The sequence below is a fragment of the Mytilus edulis genome, chromosome 5 (assembly GCF_963676685.1).
Source record: "Mytilus edulis chromosome 5, xbMytEdul2.2, whole genome shotgun sequence".
NCBI lineage: Eukaryota > Metazoa > Mollusca > Bivalvia > Mytilida > Mytilidae > Mytilus > Mytilus edulis.
In genome coordinates, this window is record NC_092348.1 from 62092001 (window position 1) to 62111262 (window position 19262).

A 19262-nucleotide genomic window follows, 5' to 3' on the forward strand; every position below is an offset into this window, starting at 1 on the left:
GTCGATGTTTTTTTTATATTCCCTGGTTGGGGAAATTTAGTAGTTGAAGGCCTAGGAAACGACAAATTTTATTCTTGTTTAGATAGTATTTTCATGCGATAACAACCTGTTAGATAAATACAATGCATCTTTCAGCTTGAGTTAAGTTCGCTGGCAATTTCGCTCTTTTATCATGATATCCTTAAAATAATTACAAACGAAAAAACAAAGAAACAAACCCCACTGTTTACTTACTTTTTCCTCAGGTATCTGAACTCTACTAGTCCTTGGTTTTACAATATTTGCTACTATGATATCTTTCTTTTCATCACTTAAAATGCTGTTGTCGGAGGCAGACGTCTCAGGAATAGGTTCGTCATGGAGAAACAGCTGGTAAAACTGGGAAAGATACGATGCCATTTCTACCTCATTGTCATACGAACAGTTTACCATTTTTGACACCGTTAATATAGGAAATATCTCAAACTCTCGTTTTGCAATGTTTACTACTATTTCCATAGTTCTCATTGCATTTGTTCGGTCCAAATCTTCTATTTTGCTAAAAGAAAGCAATATCAACATACATACAAGCCTTTATGGTTACAACTAACAAGAGTAAAAGGTTCTTTACAAAACACAATAATTTGAATGTATTGCTTGTTTTATGTGAATTTGATCGGTTTTGAAACAAAAGAAATAACTTGTATATCTAAAAGAAAAAGAAATTCATAAGAGAGAACTATTTTGAATTCTATTTTACTTACATTGTATGTGGACGAAAAACATTGATCAAGCAACCAAGTTCACATCCACTTCTCCAGGACGTTGTTAAATCTTTTATTTTGAAATTCGGATGTTTTTCCAGCGCTTTCTGACACCATTGTAATAAATCAGGTATATCCACTGATTCGTCACCTATATGTTAAAGAGCTATAGTATAATGAACCCATGTTTATGGTAAAAAAACAAACAGATATGAGTCACAGTAAAATATGAATGATATGAAAGTATCACGTTTCGCGCTGATTGAAGTTATCTGTTTACGTTGAAAGCCAATTAATGAGTACATTTAATATGGTGTAATATATATTTTGAACCTAATAGTAAGCAATCGTTATGATATAATAAATGATGTCTTTATAACAGGAAAAACGATAAAGTAAACGAAATAAGTTTCTACAGGTAAAGCCAAACTTAGCGCAATAATAGCATTATGGCACCAGCGTTATATTTGTCAGGAAGTTTTATTATCATTCAACTCATCATACCAGGATTCAAATTAAGTTAGATCATTTCGGATAATGGACTTGAAAATGTCAGTGCTTACATCAAAGTTGTCTCATTGGCACTCATACCACATATTCTTATATCTACTTATTTGCATTTTCACTTAAGAAAGACCAAACTTCAAGTTAATCCAATAAGGGGAAACAATACAAACTGACAAAACAAACATGTTTAACTAAAGGTACGAGTGGGAAACCAGTGTTATATTCCTGACTTGATACATGGATGTTCCTAGGAAAATGTTGAATTTTATAGATAGCTGTACCTCCCACTAGTTTTACACTTGCTGCGTATTGACAAAATTGTGTAACCAAACAGACTAAAAAGGTAGGTATGGCAATAATTGAGACCAAGAAAGCAAAAACATCACATACGTAAAACAAAATAAACTTAAAAATTCAAACATTTAAACAATGTAGAAATAAATCTAAAACAAATCAAACGCATTTACAACAACTGTTATATTCCTGATTTGGTGCAGGCATTTTGTGGAAAATGGTGGATTAAACATGATTTTAAAGATAGCTATATCTCTCACGTGATGACATTTGCACCAAATTCCATTATATTGACAACGATTTAAACATGGTCGTTACATGAACTTACTTTGATTCGGTTTCTTAATCTGAGAAACAGAAACTTTACTAAAGTCATCTTGCACATCATCATAAAATTCCTTTGCTTTTTCGATAGTAACTGCTTTCAAATTAATGATTGAATATCTGAAGAAAAATATAGACCTCATTAATCACTTTACTACCCTCAAATGAATATTCTTACTGGATTTGTTGTCAATGACACGCTGGTTAAAAAGAGAAGAAGGAAACATGTTGAAACCATCTAAAAATGGCAATTAGAAATAATAAGAAATTTTTATTCAAATTCAAAGTCCGTGTTCTTCAAACCAAAACAAAATTTCGTATAAATGACGATCTATGATTAGGCCTCCTCAACTAGAACATCAAAACGTATTATTTAAAAATTGAGTCCGTCTGATTTGTGTATTTATATTTTTAAACAGCATGGTTCGAATCTTATTGGAATTGAGTTATAAACTGTCTTACGACATTCACACAAGTTACGTAAGTGTCAAAATGGCGTTTCTGATACACCTTCACAAGTAACGTTCAAAGTCAAAAATGGTAAAGCCAATAGTGTTCAATACCAAAAAAACGTAAATATTAAAATGGCTACAAACGACATTAAGATTACACAAAATCAATATAAAGGCAATATTTTGTTTGATGGTATTAGATAAAGTGACATCAGATTTGATCATCCTGAACTAATTTTTTCACATTATATAAACTGGTTTGTTTAATAATAAAATTAACATAATTCTGAATGGTTTGAATAAATTTAATTTGTTTTGCAATACCATACCAAAATGATGACTCTCATCCATGTTATCATACATCCTCATGTATCAAGTGAACATAAAAGACTCCCATTTTCTATTCACCATATTCTCATTTTACCTTGATTTTGGTTCAACAGTGTATTCACTGTATTTCTTGCTGATGTTGTCCTGTGTTGTCTGGGATAAGGCTTTGTAAACGCTTTCTCTCTGGGCTATAATATCAAGAGGTTTTTCTTTCATACTTCTCCAATTTCTGATCATCCATGCTGTATCTAAAGCTCCAAGAAATCCACGTGCACACCCGGTACCTTGGGGCCAAAAGGGCTGAAAAAATGAAGAGAATGACCATTTGACTTCATGGAAAAGAGGTAAATACTTTTTCTAACTGTATTCCTAAAATGATATATAAGAAGTTTGTGGTCAAGCTGATGACAATGACATTTCTGAATGCAAATTTTCCTTTGTGTGTTAAATTTGGAAAAAATTTAATTTGATTGATAGCGTCCAAATCCTTACAATAATTTTCCGACTCAGACAAAAAATATACCCCCTTTTTCGCTCACCTGGCCCACAGGGCCAAGTGAGCTTTTCCCATCACTTGGCGTCCGCCGTCCGCCGTCCGTCGTCGATAACTTTTACAAAAATCTTCTCCTCTGAAACCACTGGGCAATGGTTAAACATATAACATAGGGGTAAAATGTAGATTTTGACTTTTCACTTTGAAACCAAAGCATTTAGAGCAAATCTAACAGGGGTTAAATTGTTAATCAAGTCAATATATATCTGCCATAAAATGTTCAGATGAATTGGACAAACGTTTGTTGGGTTGCTGCCCCCCCCAATTGGTAATTTTGCTGCTTTTGGTTATTATCTTGAATACTATAATAGATAGAGATAAACTGTTAACAGCAATAATGTTCAGCAAAGTAAGATCTAAAAATAAGTCAACATGACCAAAATGGTCAGTTGACTCCATAAGAAGTAATTGCCCTCTAGAGTCAATTTTTAACAATTTTCTTTAATTTGGTAATTTTTTTGTAAATTTTTACAAAATGTTTCAGTAGTCAGCACTTCGGTGTTGACATGAATATCAATTATATGGTCATTTTTATAAATTTTCTGTTTACAAAACTTTGAATTTCTCGAAAAACTAAGGATTTTCTTACCCCAGGAGTAGATTACCTTAGCCATATTTGGCACAACTTTTAGGAATTTTAGATCCTCAATGCTCTTCAACTTTGTATTTATTTGGCTTTTTAACTATTTTGATCTGAGCGTCACTGATGAGTCTTATGTAGACGAAACGCGCGTCTGGCGTATAAAATTATAATCCTGGTACTTTTGATAACTATTTCCTCTGTATCTAAAGGGCCAAGTTTATTATGAATAGAGAAAATTGTAAGTAGCAAGAATGTTCAGTATAGTAAGATCTACAAACACATCAACATCCCCAAAAGACAATTTTGACATGAATCCATCTGTGTCCTTTGTTTAATATGCACATAGACCAAGGTGAGTGACACAGGTATTTTAGAGCCTCTAGTTAGAGTAACATGTTTGCTTTCTAATATAATAGATATGAGTTAATTTCGATGGAACAAATGCATTTCAATTAACAATTTCTATCCCATTATTATCCAGGAAATAGTATTTGCAAATTCGATATGACACAACAAATAAGATAAGGATCTTTAACCTAATATTAAAAATGTTGTGACTATGTAGAATGCATCTATCCTCAGCGAACTAGATACAAAGGATACAACAGATACAATTAATTCTGTCTCATATGTTTAATAACATCCAGAATTTTACAATTCGGGTAGATTAAAAAACAACATTTTACGACAAAAAATATGATTTCAGCTTCCTAATTGCGAACTTCATTTCTATGTAGCAACATTCCGGAAGTGCCTGCATACGAAATATATATCTCCCAACGATATATCCGGACTTGTATCTCCTATCATGATTTCCTTGATAAAAGGTTGCTGCTCAATCAAGATTTCAAAATGGTGAAGTTGAAATCATTCCTTCATTAAAATTAGGGACGCCATCACGAGTTGGTTGACCGTTATGGAATATCCCTAATACAGATGATAGCGCATATGTTCCTTATGCCGTAACTACAATCCCAAACACTTTTCACGAGTGTGGCCAACCGTTTAGACTTATTATCGGGTTAGTAATAATATGAGCAATACGACGTGTGGCACATTTAGAGCAGGATCTGAAATGTATTCTTACATACTTTTAATTTTTAACCCTATATGCTGACATTGCCTATGTAAATTTTAAAATTGTTTGTATGCACATTGAACGACAGATCTATGTGACGTATAAAATTTTCTGACGTCAGACACACAAATCAATAAATGTGTTTGTAGATAGATGTTTTTGTGTTCTGTTAAATTGTTCCTTTTTAAAATTGTTATACGATGATGACTGATGTACCCATATTTTCACTATTTTATTTAGTGTGTCTGTTTAGTTCACGCATCAATGTAAATATAACGGAGTTTGATGAGACTGTCATCAAAGTGAGAGGTTTAGCGCTATAAAACCAGGTTTAATCCACCATTTTCTACATTTGAAAATGCCTAAACCAAGTCAGGAATATGACAGTTCTTGTCCATTCGTTTTTGATGCGTTTTGTTATTTGATTTTGCCATGTGATTATGGACTTTCCGAACTGATTTTCCTCTAAGTTCAGTATTTTTGTGATTTTACTTTTAATACCCTCCCGGTGCACCTGAGATCTCCCCCAGTTTTTGGTGGGGTTCCTGTTGCTAAGTCTTTATGTCATTGCATTGCATTGTCAGTTTATTTTCTCTAAATGAGTTTGACTCTGGTATCTTTCGCCCCTCTTTTATAACTATCTTATAAGTCGTTTTAAAGTGCCAATGGTAGCAGTAAAAGAATTGAAAAATTTCAATCAACCATTTAAACAAAACGAATATCATTAAAAGCAAAAATTTACTTGTAGTTGCACGCTTTCTTTGAAATTTAATTGCATTATGGGTAATTTTGGATCGCGTAGATAGAATGGGGAATGGTGTATGTTGTAATGTATAAGGTGTATGGTGCAATGGTGTATAGTGAATGGTGTAATGGTGTATGGTGCTAGTGGGAGGTTTTCACCATCCTGTGACTGTATGAAACCTACCTCTAAAAGACTGTCACCGATTAGTCCAATAAGTAGTTTTTTACCATTCCTCTCAATGATATGCGATGCATTTACAGCTTCAACTTTCGACGAAAAGTCCAACATGGCCACATCCTCCATCCCATGAGCATTTTTTGCAAAGCCCATATCCACCATTGCATTGTCAGTACAATAATTTGCAGCATCTCTTGCATACGCTAGCAAACTTTCCACGTCAATGTTTTTTCTTTCCAATAATTTTGAAGCATCAGGCAAATCTGCTTTGAAAACACCCCTACGGACTAAGCTTGCTTTTGTTGGTGTCATAACAAAATAGTGCGTCTCATCCTTGTAGTAAACCATATTTTCCAGTTTAATTCCTTTCTTCGTCTCCAAATCCTTAAATAATTTCTGGTGAAAATGACGAGCCACTCCTCCAATTTCTTTTGCCTTCCTGTCAGAAGTAGTGTTTGAGTTCACGAAGTTAGCGGTAATTGCAATGGAGAGTTTTCCGCGATATTCCTTTCTTTCAAAACCTATTATTGAAATAAAATATAGAAACACTTCTTTCAATTAAGTTTGTGATAATTTTAAATTTCTTTCTTAATTGTAACGCACGAAAGACGGGGTTTGTGGATGTATTGCTGGTTTTGACAATTATATGTCTTTCACTATTGCTTGAATGTAAAGCCGTCATTATCTAAAGCTTTATATCAGTTCCGTTAGCTTTATACTGTCTCCATCCAAGTGGTATACTATTTAAATGAGTCCAATCAATTTTACATCAGTAATACATTGTTGGTACATGCACTTTTGACTGTTCATTCGTTGGATACAAATTTATTTGGATTTTCGCTTATAGATCTAGAATATAAATCAGGAACGAATATGTCAGTATTGCATGCAGAAATTTTGCAAAACTACAATAATAAGTATCTTCGAAAACAAATCATTTCTTAATTAAACAAAAATTAAAATCGAAATAAATGAATTAATCCACAGTAGTTACTTCGAAACATGCATATTTCTAAACAGTTTTGCAGAGTAAATTTGTTAAGTTATCACAAAAACTAAATTATGAATATATAACACACAAAACATCATTACTGTACCATACATTTACAGTTATTAGGAGAAAATATCATTAAAAAAACAACTATCTACTATGTAATATTCCCAACTTATATAATAACCTTGTTTAGTGACTGTTCCATTTTCAAATCGGAGTTCGTATTCTGAAATATAAGTGTGTCAATGATCACAAATCGCATTTATTGTTTAGAGTAATGATCATAAATGTGGTATGAAGGTCCATGAGACAACACTCAACCATAATGTAAACATACATATTGAAAAACTGTCTTGATGAGTCGGATAAAGCTTAAATATTGTTGGGATTTGTTTTCCAATAATAAAGCCAACAGGTGGAACAACGTCACTATTTTGAAAATTAAATTCAGCATTTAATCAGGGCTTTATGTCAACGATCTAAGGGGCTTCTGTGACCAGTAAATCCCAAGATAGTGCGACATCGAATTTTTTAATAGTGCACTTTCAGCGTCAACTAACTATATAAAGCCAACTCATACAACACGCCTGTTAGTGTGCATTAGAATTCATATGGATCCGTTAAAGTAGCATGGATAACTTATGCAATAAATAAAAGTTCACATTGTTACGATTAAAAATTACAACTCAACATAATTTGAAAAAGAAAAGGATGCTGCATATACACAATATGTTGTAAATAAAAAAATTGACGAAAGAACAAGCAAATAACACGCTGATACCTTCAATGGACAGTGCTGTCCTTGCAAAGCCATGCCCTTTAGTGACATAATTCATGTCATTATGGTTACACAGAAAATAATCTGAGTTTAGTGATAAATACTGAAATGATTTTCTATTCACCGAAAAAAAGACACAATATAATGATAGGCTGAATTCACATTAGTATGCTTTAATATCCATAATGTTTGATGTGTTTGAGCTTTTGAATTTGTTATTTGATTAGGGACTTTCCATTTTGAATTTCCTCGAAGTTCAGTATTTTTGTGTTATTTTTTATAGTTCTAAACGTTTTTGATTATTAATACACCTATGGCTGTCAAAGTTTTAGGCTTGAACATTCAAAAAAGTTAATAAATACCGAAAAGCGCATCGGCTGCACCAAAGCTTTAAAGCATTATGTCCATTCATGTACATAATGTGTTATATTTTTTTATCGTTATTAAGACAATGATGTTCTGAATGAATAAGTATGTTTACTTACACACATTAATATTCTTAATCGATTTATCTGATTTGCACATAAATGTAATAATGCAGCCTATGAAAATAATGAGTTTGTATTCAAGTTCTTATTAACATCACGTTAACTTAAAAAAAAAAAAATGAATGTTCTTGTATTTCATTGTACATACCACACAAAGCATCGCGAGCTCCAGTTGCTGCAACCAAAACTTCAAATACAAAATCAGCAACCTTGTGATTTTGTGGCTTACAATTGACTTTCCATCCTGTTCCTTTAAAATAAAAAATCATTTACAAAGATAATTGTACTTGTTAATAGAAAACATGACTGCTTTATTGTTACCACAATAAATACGAGATGTATGAATAAAGTTAACAGTAGTGCACTTTTATTTAATTTATTTCAGTATCAATTAATATGCAATTGTATAGAATATCCTCATGATTAAGAAAAAACATTATTAGTGTATAAATACAATCCTATCGAATACCTTCGAAATTGCAAATCAGGGAAATGGAATTTTCCAACTTATCTCAACATGCAATATAACATGTATAAAGTTTTGAAAAACTAGGTAGATGCGAAAGGAGACAAAAATAGGGGAAAACTTTCGAAGAACAAATGAATTATTTAACTGCATTCCCAAATAAGGTTCGCACATAAGGGATAAAAGTTGCCAGGATTAAATACAAAAGTCACCCGTTTACATCTTTCTTTACATAATTCTCAGTTGTCTCCAAACTATAAGTTCGGATGTCCCGTTGGTTTATTGCCCAATCGGTGTGCACTAAACTGGTAAAAGCTATCGTTCCAGAGACTACACGAGTAATCATATTAACTGTACCAAATCATCAGATGGGTAATGAATATGACGTCAATGATGCTTTTGAGTGAATAAATTGCATACCCAAAACCTTAAATGAACGTTTGGGAGCTGACAAAACTCAAAAGACACCCTATGTATATGAAAATCAGAAGACTGAATCATAGATTTGCATGACGAAGATACACTCCATTAGCCGTACTAATGTTACTTATCAAGATTGACATTTTATAACTTGATGTTTTTTCAATGATGCTCGAGGCCAAAATATCATGAATATTAGAACATAGAACGTCGAAGAGCTTATCAAATGAGTATAATTTAAATATTTACCACCATATTTCTGTGGACACTGCAAGCTTTCAAATTCAACTTTGGTATAAACCTCTACGCCTAGCACCAACGCTATTTTCATAAGACAAATTTGGAGGCGACGAATACCTTAAAAGAAGCAAGCAAAATGTGATCTAAAAATAGTAATATATGAAAATGAATGCTTACATATTTCACTTATTATACACTACATGATAAGTTAAAATCATGTATAAAGGTCAAATCTACATAACCCAACAATGCACGGGATTAAAAATAAAACGTAGATGCAAGAGAAAAACTTCATATTGTGTTTCGCAGCTGATATTTTGCAATATCAATATGTTGATGACTTGATAATTGGTACATACTTGAATTAATTTCATCAGTGAAAATCTATGGGAAATTTGAACATGAATTAATTTCATCAGTGGAAATCTTAATTGTCTACATTCTAAACTGATACCATCTGCTGTATGTATACTTAGTTATAAAAATAATTCAAACGGTGGTATATATATATATATATATATATCACAGTAGCATGGGTTCGAATCCCGGCGAGGGAAGAACCAAAAATTTGCGAAAGCAAATTTACAGATCTAACATTGTTGGGTTGATGTTTAGACGAGTTGTATATACATTATGTACACAGCCATGTATCACCATCATTGATGGCGATCCGATGGATACATCTGTTGTAGGGTTGTCACTGACTCAGACGTACTTATGAATATAATTATTTTCTGTGACTGTATCTTACATTAATTTGTAGGATCCTTTACGTAGATACAAGTATCTTGTCTTAGGGAGGGATAAATCCTACTTTGTAAAGAATCACTCTGATTCAAACAAAAAATTCTCTGAAACTGATATTATCAAGATGCTTGATTTCTTGATTGACAACATATTTGTTACGTTCGGAGGACGTGTTTTTCAACAGACTGTCGGCATTCCAATGGGAACAAACTGTGCCCCTCTACTCGCCGACTTGTTTCTTTATTATTATGAGGCTGACTTCATGCAGGAACTTCTTAGGAAGAGAGATAAGAAGTTAGCAATATCCTTTAACTCTACTTTCCGCTATATAGATGATGTTCTTTCACTAAACAATTCAAAATTTGGTGACTATGTGGAACGCATCTATCCAATCGAACTAGAGATAAAGGATACTACAGATACAGTTAAGTCGGCTTCATATCTTGACTTACATATAGAAATTGACAATGAGGGTCGGTTGAAAACAAAACTTTACGACAAAAGAGATGATTTCAGCTTTCCAATTGTGAACTTTCCATTTCTAAGTAGCAACATTCCAGCAGCACCTGCATACGGGGTATATATCTCCCAATTGATACGATATTCCCGTGCTTGCATTTCCTATCATGATTTTCTTGATAGAGGTTTGCTGCTCACAAGGAAGCTATTAAACCAAGAGTTCCAAATGGTGAAGTTGAAATCATCCCTTCGTAAATTTTACGGACGCCATCACGAGTTGGTTGACCGTTATGGAATAACCGTTTCACAAATGATATCGGATATGTTCCTTACGTCGTAACTACAATCCCCTTCCCTTTCATGAATATGACCTACCGAATTAGACTATTTACCGGATTTGTAATCACTTAAGCAACACGACGGGTGCCACATGTGGAGCAGGATCTGCTTACCCTTCCGGAGCACCTGAGATCACCCCTAGTTTTTGGTGGGGTTCGTGTTGTTTATTCTTTAGTTTTCTATGTTGTGTCGTGTGTACTATTGTTTTTCTGTTTGTCTTTTTTTATTTTTAGCCATGGCGTTGTCAGTTTGTTTTAGATTTATGAGTTTGACTGTCCCTTTGGTATCTTTCGTCCTTCTTTTACTATAGATAATTTAGCTGATCTGTAAACAATAACATCTTCATGCCTTATATATCATGTACTGTAGTACGCCGCTAGATTAAAACTGACGTGGAAAGGTAACACATGCCCACCGAAAGCTCTTTATTGAGAGCCCAGGTGGTCGTGTGGTCTAGCGGGACGGCTGCAGTGCAGGCGATTTGGTGTCACGATATCACAGTAGCATGGGTTCGAATCCCGGCGAGGGAAGAACCAAAAATTTGCGAAAGCAAATTTACAGATCTAACATTGTTGGGTTGATGTTTAGACGAGTTGTATATATATATATATATATATACAAAAAAAAGTTTCTTTTCAAGCAGTGTACAGAATTATATATTAAAAATTAAATACACAAAAAGAGTTTTAAAAGCAGCATTGTCTAGCGCTTTCATCCATCTTGGGACTTTTCAAGACTATGAACGTCGTTATGGGGAACACATTAGTATTATGACGTAACGTCATTGTTCGTAACATATTAGTAGTATGACGTGACGTTATTGTTCATGTAACTACTAAGCATTAAGCTTGGCGTCAAACACTTTTATGAATTTTCTCTCTAGTTCTTTACGGTATTCTTCTGTTGGTTCCGTACATTTGAAGAACGGGAAAATTTTGAATTTTCCTCCCGCACAAATGTCTAAATGTTCGCTCAACGGAATTTGTCTGTACTCGGGTTGCCGTATTTGCTGTTTATGGATCCTGACCCGTTCACACACACTATTTCCTGTTTGACCTATATAATTTTCGTTACAGTTGACACATGTTATACAATAGAGTAAATTTTCTGATTTGCAAGTCATGTTTGCGTTTACTGTGAATTTCTTACCGTTTTTGAAATATTTCGTACTACCGATTTCTAAGTAATTATAATTGTCTCTGGAACATACTCCACAGCGTGAATCGCCACAAATGTGTACGGATGATATGTTTTCAACTATATCAAATCGCGCTTTTGTAAGTTGGCGTTTCAAATTTTTCGGTTGTCTTTTACTATAAATGATCGATTCTTCTTTTACCAAATTTTTCATAATTTCACTTTGATGTAAAATCGGAAAATTCGATTTTATAAACTTGAAGGCATTTGGTAATGACGAATCATGAGTAGTCACAAACGGGAGGACATCATCATCGGTTGTCTGTTCCTTCGGTGTTCTAAGTTGACTTGTAGACATTTTATTTGACCTCTCAATACTGTCATTTATAAGTTTTAATGGATATTTCTGTTGTAAGAGATACATCTTCAGTTCTTCTAATCTTCTTTTGCGATAATGGATATTTCTGTTGCGCGATTTGATATAGTTGAAAACATATCATCCGTACAAATTTGTGGCGATTCACGCTGTGGAGTATGTTCCAGAGACAATTATAATTACTTAGAAATCGGTAGTACGAAATATTTCAAAAACGGTAAGAAATTTACAGTAAACGCAAACATGACTTGCAAATCAGAAAATTTACTCTATTGTATAACATGCGTCAACTGTAAAGAAAATTACATAGGTCAAACAGGAAATAGTGTGTGTGAACGGGTCAGGATCCATAAACAGCAAATACGGCAACCCGAGTACAGACAAATTCCGTTGAGCGAACATTTAGACATTTGTGCGGGAGGAAAATTCAAAATTTTCCCGTTCTTCAAATGTACGGAACCAACAGAAGAATACCGTAAAGAACTAGAGAGAAAATTCATAAAAGTGTTTGACGCCAAGCTTAATGCTTAGTAGTTACATGAACAATAACGTCGCGTCATACTACTAATATGTTACGAACAATGACGTTACGTCATAATACTAATGTGTTCCCCATAACGACGTTCATAGTCTTGAAAAGTCCCAAGATGGATGAAAGCACTAGACAATGCTGCTTTTAAAACTCTTTTTGTGTATTTAATTTTTAATATATATATATATATATATATATAAGATGAGCAATTTTAGCTTCATAATTGAAGACTTACTTATATGATTTAAATCCCCATGACAAAATTTTCCGAAGAAATATTTTATGCCAATGTTCTTCAAATCAGTAACTGTGAATGACCAGAGATGGAGTACGTTGTTTCTTGTGAAAGCCTCACGTTTATCTATCACAACAACTTTGCATCCCATAAAGGCAGTTTCTATAGCTAACCGTAGTCCACATGGCCCTGCACCAACAACTAGTACCTAAAATGGCAACATTCGTTTTTTTTTATTATAGACATAATATGTACCAACTATTTATTGGGTTATTTAAACATTGTTTGCGAAACGACTATAATAATTATGAATTGCATTTACGAAAATGTTTGGTATACGCTAAATACGTTTGTGCTGATTGGATGCATGAATAAATGCATCTAGTGCTTTGTAAAATAGGTGAGTTTGTCTAATTCATCAAATATTAGTACTCGTCCAATAAAAGTGTATGTTTGATCTATTTGTAGCCCGATAAAGTAACGGGCAATTATATCTTAAGGTTCATCATAACTTTATTTGCTTATATGGCCGTAATTACGCCACACATTTTGATTTTGAGTACAGACACATCTTTGCACCCAGAAAGTTGTAAGGCATTGCAAGAACTAGAAGATTAAATTTTATGATTCAGAACTTTTTAAGATTTAGATATTCATTTATTTTCGTTCCTGCAGAAGTTGCAAAAAATAAACTAAGTTGGGAAATAGGTTTGAGAAGTTCCCCTCATATAATAAGTGTTGTGTGTAGTATTGATATAAATGGATAATAGATGTGCAATAGTCATCTGCAATCAATAGGTGATTTAGACTGTGCAACTGAGTGGACCGTATCAAATGAAATTCGTGCGGTTTTTATTTGCTATCTTCTGCAGACTGGAAAAAATGCAAACAAAATCAAGGTAAGATATTTAAAATTTCTGAAATTTAGACTACATAAAACTTTTATGTATCGAGGTTCTGTCATGTCCCAAAATGTTCATAGATGCATCAATTTGGTTGTACTCATATTAAATGTTGCAGTGTATACAAGGGCATATTTTCAATTCTAATGATGAACCTAAATCTATAGACAGCTGACAAGTATTTTCGTCCATTTTGCAAATCGATTTATCAATAATTGATCTAAGATGATGAACTCCACCACCAAACGAATCGCTTAAGACACAAAATATGCACATGTTCTTTAGTGAGAAACTTACTTGAATAGCTTATACATATAAGTCAATGGACTAGTCCCTACAGGTAAAATATATGCCTTAGTTTTTCGTTGCACACTACATGAAAACATTGTTTAGAAAATATTTGTCACACTGTTAGGTTGTAAAGTTTGGTAGGGAAACGTATATTCGAAATATTTGAATGTTTACGAAACACACGAAACATAGCTGATTTACATCTAGTTCAAACACACATTCTTAAGTGTATTTATCAGTAAAGAATTTAGAATACGTTGCATATTTGGTGTTGTTTGTTAGATAACCTGAACACTTATCGTCCTACTGATATCATTTAACCAAAATTTCATCAAATATAATAAATTTACCCTTTGCCTTCTTTCGATAAAAAAGTAACAATATGTCTATACAATCCAAACTGTTATCTAGTTATAGTTGAAGTGAATGTATCTTAAAGAAAAAGTGATATACGTTTTTATTCAAATACGAACTGCATACAGGACCTGTTTATTTGGTATATAGAGTGTTGTTTTAATCGTTACACAGTCTAAATGTTCAAATCAAAGGGTATATCTTACCGTGACCTTATTTCAAGGTTAGGAGATAAATGTTAAGTGATCTTCTAAAATACAATTATCAATATGTAAACTGTTTTGTATATTATTATACGCTACGTGTTATTCTAGTAAGGTTGATTCAACCTTATATTCATGTTTATGGTTCAAAGGCCAAGTTTCACTTTTGTTAGTATGTCCGCTTCTCATGTACTATATGCAATAGGGCAACTATAGTACACGTCGTTAAGATAATTGGTATTTTTACATACAATACATTAACTGGCAAGATTCAATTCACAATAAACAACTTTCGAGTTCGATGCATTTCCGTCAAAAACTTTAGTTTTAATAAACATCATTCGTTGGTGTAGGGGCATCGTCACTTCCGTTTTTATTTTGAGCGAGTGGTTGGAAAACTATGATACTTTATTGCACGAATTATGCTGCAAATTGAATTTTCATAATTGACAATCAGTACTGATGTCATCAGGGAATTGTTATATTGTTTCTTATCCATAATTGAAAATTAAAATGATTAATCAATTGAATGCTGGTGTTAAACGTAAAATTTAAGCACACTTAGCTATATCATGGCGGTCAGATTTTATTAGGTATAGAAAACCATAAACCATTGACAGGTGATCCTAATTAATGTAGGCTCTAGACGAACCCAAAACGGTATGAGCGTGGTTCGAACTCACAACTTAGTCATTGACATACTATAGATGCAGATGAACTACTCAAAACAGGCAACCAACAAGGCCTCGAAATGTAACCAACGTTTAAACATAGCTTCATCATGTACCTCGACCAATAACATATATTCATTTAATCTTAAAATAACAATTAAGCATCAAAGTGTAGTGTCATCCTAAAATTGAAGAAATTAACCTCATCTCTTAATGCACAGAAATTATTGACCAAGAGTAAAATTTAGACTATATACACTAATATACTTACTTTTGTAGCATCGCCGTTTTGTTCTTTGGGTGAAATCTTGTTCTGCAGTTGATCAAATAATTGATTAGCCTTCTTGTTGGACAATCCTGATTTCAATTTGTCAAAAAACTGTTCATGAGGTATATCGTCTAATCCAAGTTTTGCACTTAATTCCCTAAAAGCTTTGAGTGTATCTTTACAAGTATGAGCTTCTGTAAAAGCTTTGAATTCTTCCATCCGAAAGCCTATCAAAATATAACAGTTCGAGTTATTTAAATTTTATCAGTTTTATTTGCATATCTGTACTATCAATATCAAGACCTTTGATTTTCATTTAAAATAAGATATAAATTATTAGCTTCATACATTTTTGTTTACATGTAGACATAACTATTACATCTGCAAATGCAATCTGGCCATCAAATATTTGAAGCTGTGTATTATCATGGAGAAAAAAGTTCAGCGGAGCGTTGTCCTATCCGTCTCTAATTGAAGCTTGGACATATGATCGGTATTCAATCAGATTATAAGTTTGCATGAATCATAATTACATGTTTAAGCTAAAAAAAAACATCATCACTGTGAAAATACAGACGTTATATTCCATTTGTAATTACCATGTGTGGCAAATGCATTTGACAATTAAAAAAAGTTCCATGGAGTCCGTTTAATGTGTAGATTGCACATGTTAATGTGTACTTTATTGTACAGATATTTCTAGTCAGGAATAGACACAGGAAAAGACATTATAATTAATTTACCAATACGAAATTATAATACATGGTACGTACAATACTCTTATTACACAAACAAATAATAACAATTAAAATTATCTTTGTTGTATCATTCAGATTGATAATGATATTGTTGATGACATGCTCAGTGATCTAATTAGTTTTGTAGTGACACTGATATGATCTTATATCGCCACAACAAAAGCGCACAACGTACACCGACGAAAAATACAACCTTCCCAAAATACCATGTGTGAAATATAAACAATAGACCCAGCAAACCTAAACGTAGGTCAATGACTATCTGTATGGAACACATTAATGATAATGCAAAAACAAAATCATAGCAAACGTGTCTGATTTCTTTGAATAAGTCGAACCAACATTATCTGAGTTCCTTGAAACCTGTAAAAATAACCCTCAAATTGTTAATATACAGTTTCTTTTTTTTTACACCACAATTGATTAAATAGCCGGTAAAACCAGGTCGAATTATTTTTATCTAAATATAGTTCAAATATGAAGAGCTATTTAAACTGAAGTAGCTACCTTGTATGTTAGGTTAACAAGAACTGTTGATCCCTACCATAGTATATTTGCCAATGTTATAAAATCTTAACTTGTATTTTGTAACACGAACATGTTGATATGATTCTAGCTGAAGTGTAAAAAATGCAACACATATTGATTGAAGACAAAGTATGGCTTCATTGAGTACAAAACTTGCATAAAAAAGTGAGAAAAAACATGCCAAAAAAAAAAAAAATTAAAAGTAATTAGCTTTTTATTTTGCTAATTTTATTTCAACGTCAAAAGATCTTAGAGCAAAGTTGATGAAACGGAGTCCGCAAAAATGTATATCTTACAGTTAATTCGCAGTTTTCTTATGTACACATTTTATGAGTCGGAAAATTATAATACTAATTTTGCTTTTAAATTTATGGAACACATGTTTTCTTATATTTTGGATTTCAAACGGTGTAAGGTTACTCGTTCGGTAAACTAAATTTTCATAGTTGCATTATCTTTGAAAGAAACCATTGTCAAGCATGTTTTATATTGTACATTTTGTAGATGTGAAATTAAGATGCTTTAAACTGCCAGTATAACCTTAATTCACGTGAAGAAAATAAATCCTTTTGATTGATGGAATGTCTATTTTTACACAATATCAAATGTTAGATTCATACGCATATGCATATAATATCCACGAAATTTGCCTTTTAACAAATTTTTTTTTTCTTCCGAATCAGGGAATCAACATGCAGTTTTCAAATTAGAAGCACACAAAGAAACACATAGTACAATTATATTATAAATGAAATAATTAAATAGTAATAAAAAGTGACTTATTATCAGTTCATTGCTACAATCACCCCAGAAATCTCTGAACAGTCAAGCTATAAAATTAGATACAGAGCCTATAATGTACAATTCAATTGATGAAATGTTATAAATGTATACAAGGTTTTGAGAGCGTTTCATATAAATACAAATACAAATAAGATAATTACAATGTAAAAATTGATATCGTTCTATTTATTATTTGTAGATATACAATCTTCAACATGTTCAACATATAACATAATACAATTGTAGGTTACATTAAACCATTAGATTTCCTGGGCGCAGCCATTTTATGAGCATAACATGATATTCAGAATTAAGAGTATACTAGCTAATCCTGAATGGTTGATATGTGCTCCCGTAATTTTTTGTTCTTAGAGACTCCGTGCATTCTGCATTATACCAAAGGCCAAGAAAAGTTACGCTAAGAGAGCAATTCGAACCTTTATGTTGTGGACCAAAAAATACTGTCCTAATAACTTTTCTTTAATTCTAGGAAGATTCGTTAAAGAAATCAACTTTCTAAAGTCTGTATCTCGAAAAAGGCTATCGCTGTCGCCTATGGGGAAATTAATTGTTTATTTCATTGACAATCTGTTTGTACACGACAAAAAGGCAAATGCATCAAAACGAAAGTAGATATCAGTAGCATCAAAACGACAGTAGATATCAGTAGAGACGATCCATCAACAAAGCAGACGTTATCTCCAAGGAATCGATTATATAAAATATTATGAAATTAAAATGATCTTCCGAACAATGGTACAACAACGTACGTACAAAAAAGCATTTAAACCTTACCTTCTCCAAAAGACCTTTCTGACCACTAGCAACAACAAAACTATCGTTAGGACTAGTCGGGTATTTAAACGTTGTGTTTATGATCATAACAATACTGGTTTAGAATATATTGTAAGGATAGCTATTGCATCATCATCAATATTTAGAAACATAAATTTCCTGGAATCTCACTAGAATTTTTACAAGATTAAGTAACACTCTTTCTTGTACGGTGATTGAACAAATTACAGGTGAAAAATAAACAAAATGGTTTTAACTATTTAAATGTATCTATGCTATACAGTATATATGTGTTGAATCTAAAAATAGCTTAATATTACAGTGGAAATTTAAACTGGCTAGTCTACCTTCCAACTCTATAAGGTTATAAGAATCTGTTAATCCTAACAATTTCTTTGAAATGTCACATTCGATTTAACTTTTGGGAAATTATTTGTAATTAATAATAATTTCATGTTACATTTGAATAATATATTTACCAGGAATGTACGTTGAAACATGAATATACAAATAAATCATGTCTTGGGTTACAGGTCTTTTGAATCTGTATTATTACAGATAACATAGCATATGTATTATATTTGTGTGTAGCAAACCAAATACTACCAAAAACAACGACAATACAAAAAAGATAAATACTATTTAATCAAAAATAATTTGTGTATCAGTAAGGACTTATTACTCACATAACAGGATCATAATTGGTCAGCTT

The 19262-nt window shown here is 32.5% G+C and overlaps 1 protein-coding gene across 1 annotated transcript in view; it reads right to left on the reverse strand.

The window, feature by feature from the left end:
• LOC139524152 (F-actin-monooxygenase mical1-like) overlaps positions 1 to 18782 on the reverse strand; it is a 150707-nt gene extending 131925 nt beyond the window's left edge. The window contains exons 1-11 of the mRNA XM_071318758.1: positions 18551 to 18782; positions 15690 to 15913; positions 12998 to 13205; positions 9182 to 9289; positions 8195 to 8296; positions 6965 to 7006; positions 5793 to 6307; positions 2745 to 2950; positions 1873 to 1988; positions 744 to 894; positions 235 to 538 (exon numbers count right to left, since the gene is read on the reverse strand). Coding sequence (XP_071174859.1) covers positions 235 to 538; positions 744 to 894; positions 1873 to 1988; positions 2745 to 2950; positions 5793 to 6307; positions 6965 to 7006; positions 8195 to 8296; positions 9182 to 9289; positions 12998 to 13205; positions 15690 to 15905 — 1968 coding nt within the window. The 5' untranslated portion in view covers positions 15906 to 15913; positions 18551 to 18782. The remainder of the gene's footprint in view (positions 1 to 234; positions 539 to 743; positions 895 to 1872; positions 1989 to 2744; positions 2951 to 5792; positions 6308 to 6964; positions 7007 to 8194; positions 8297 to 9181; positions 9290 to 12997; positions 13206 to 15689; positions 15914 to 18550) is intronic.
• Positions 18783 to 19262: the final 480 nt, after the last annotated feature.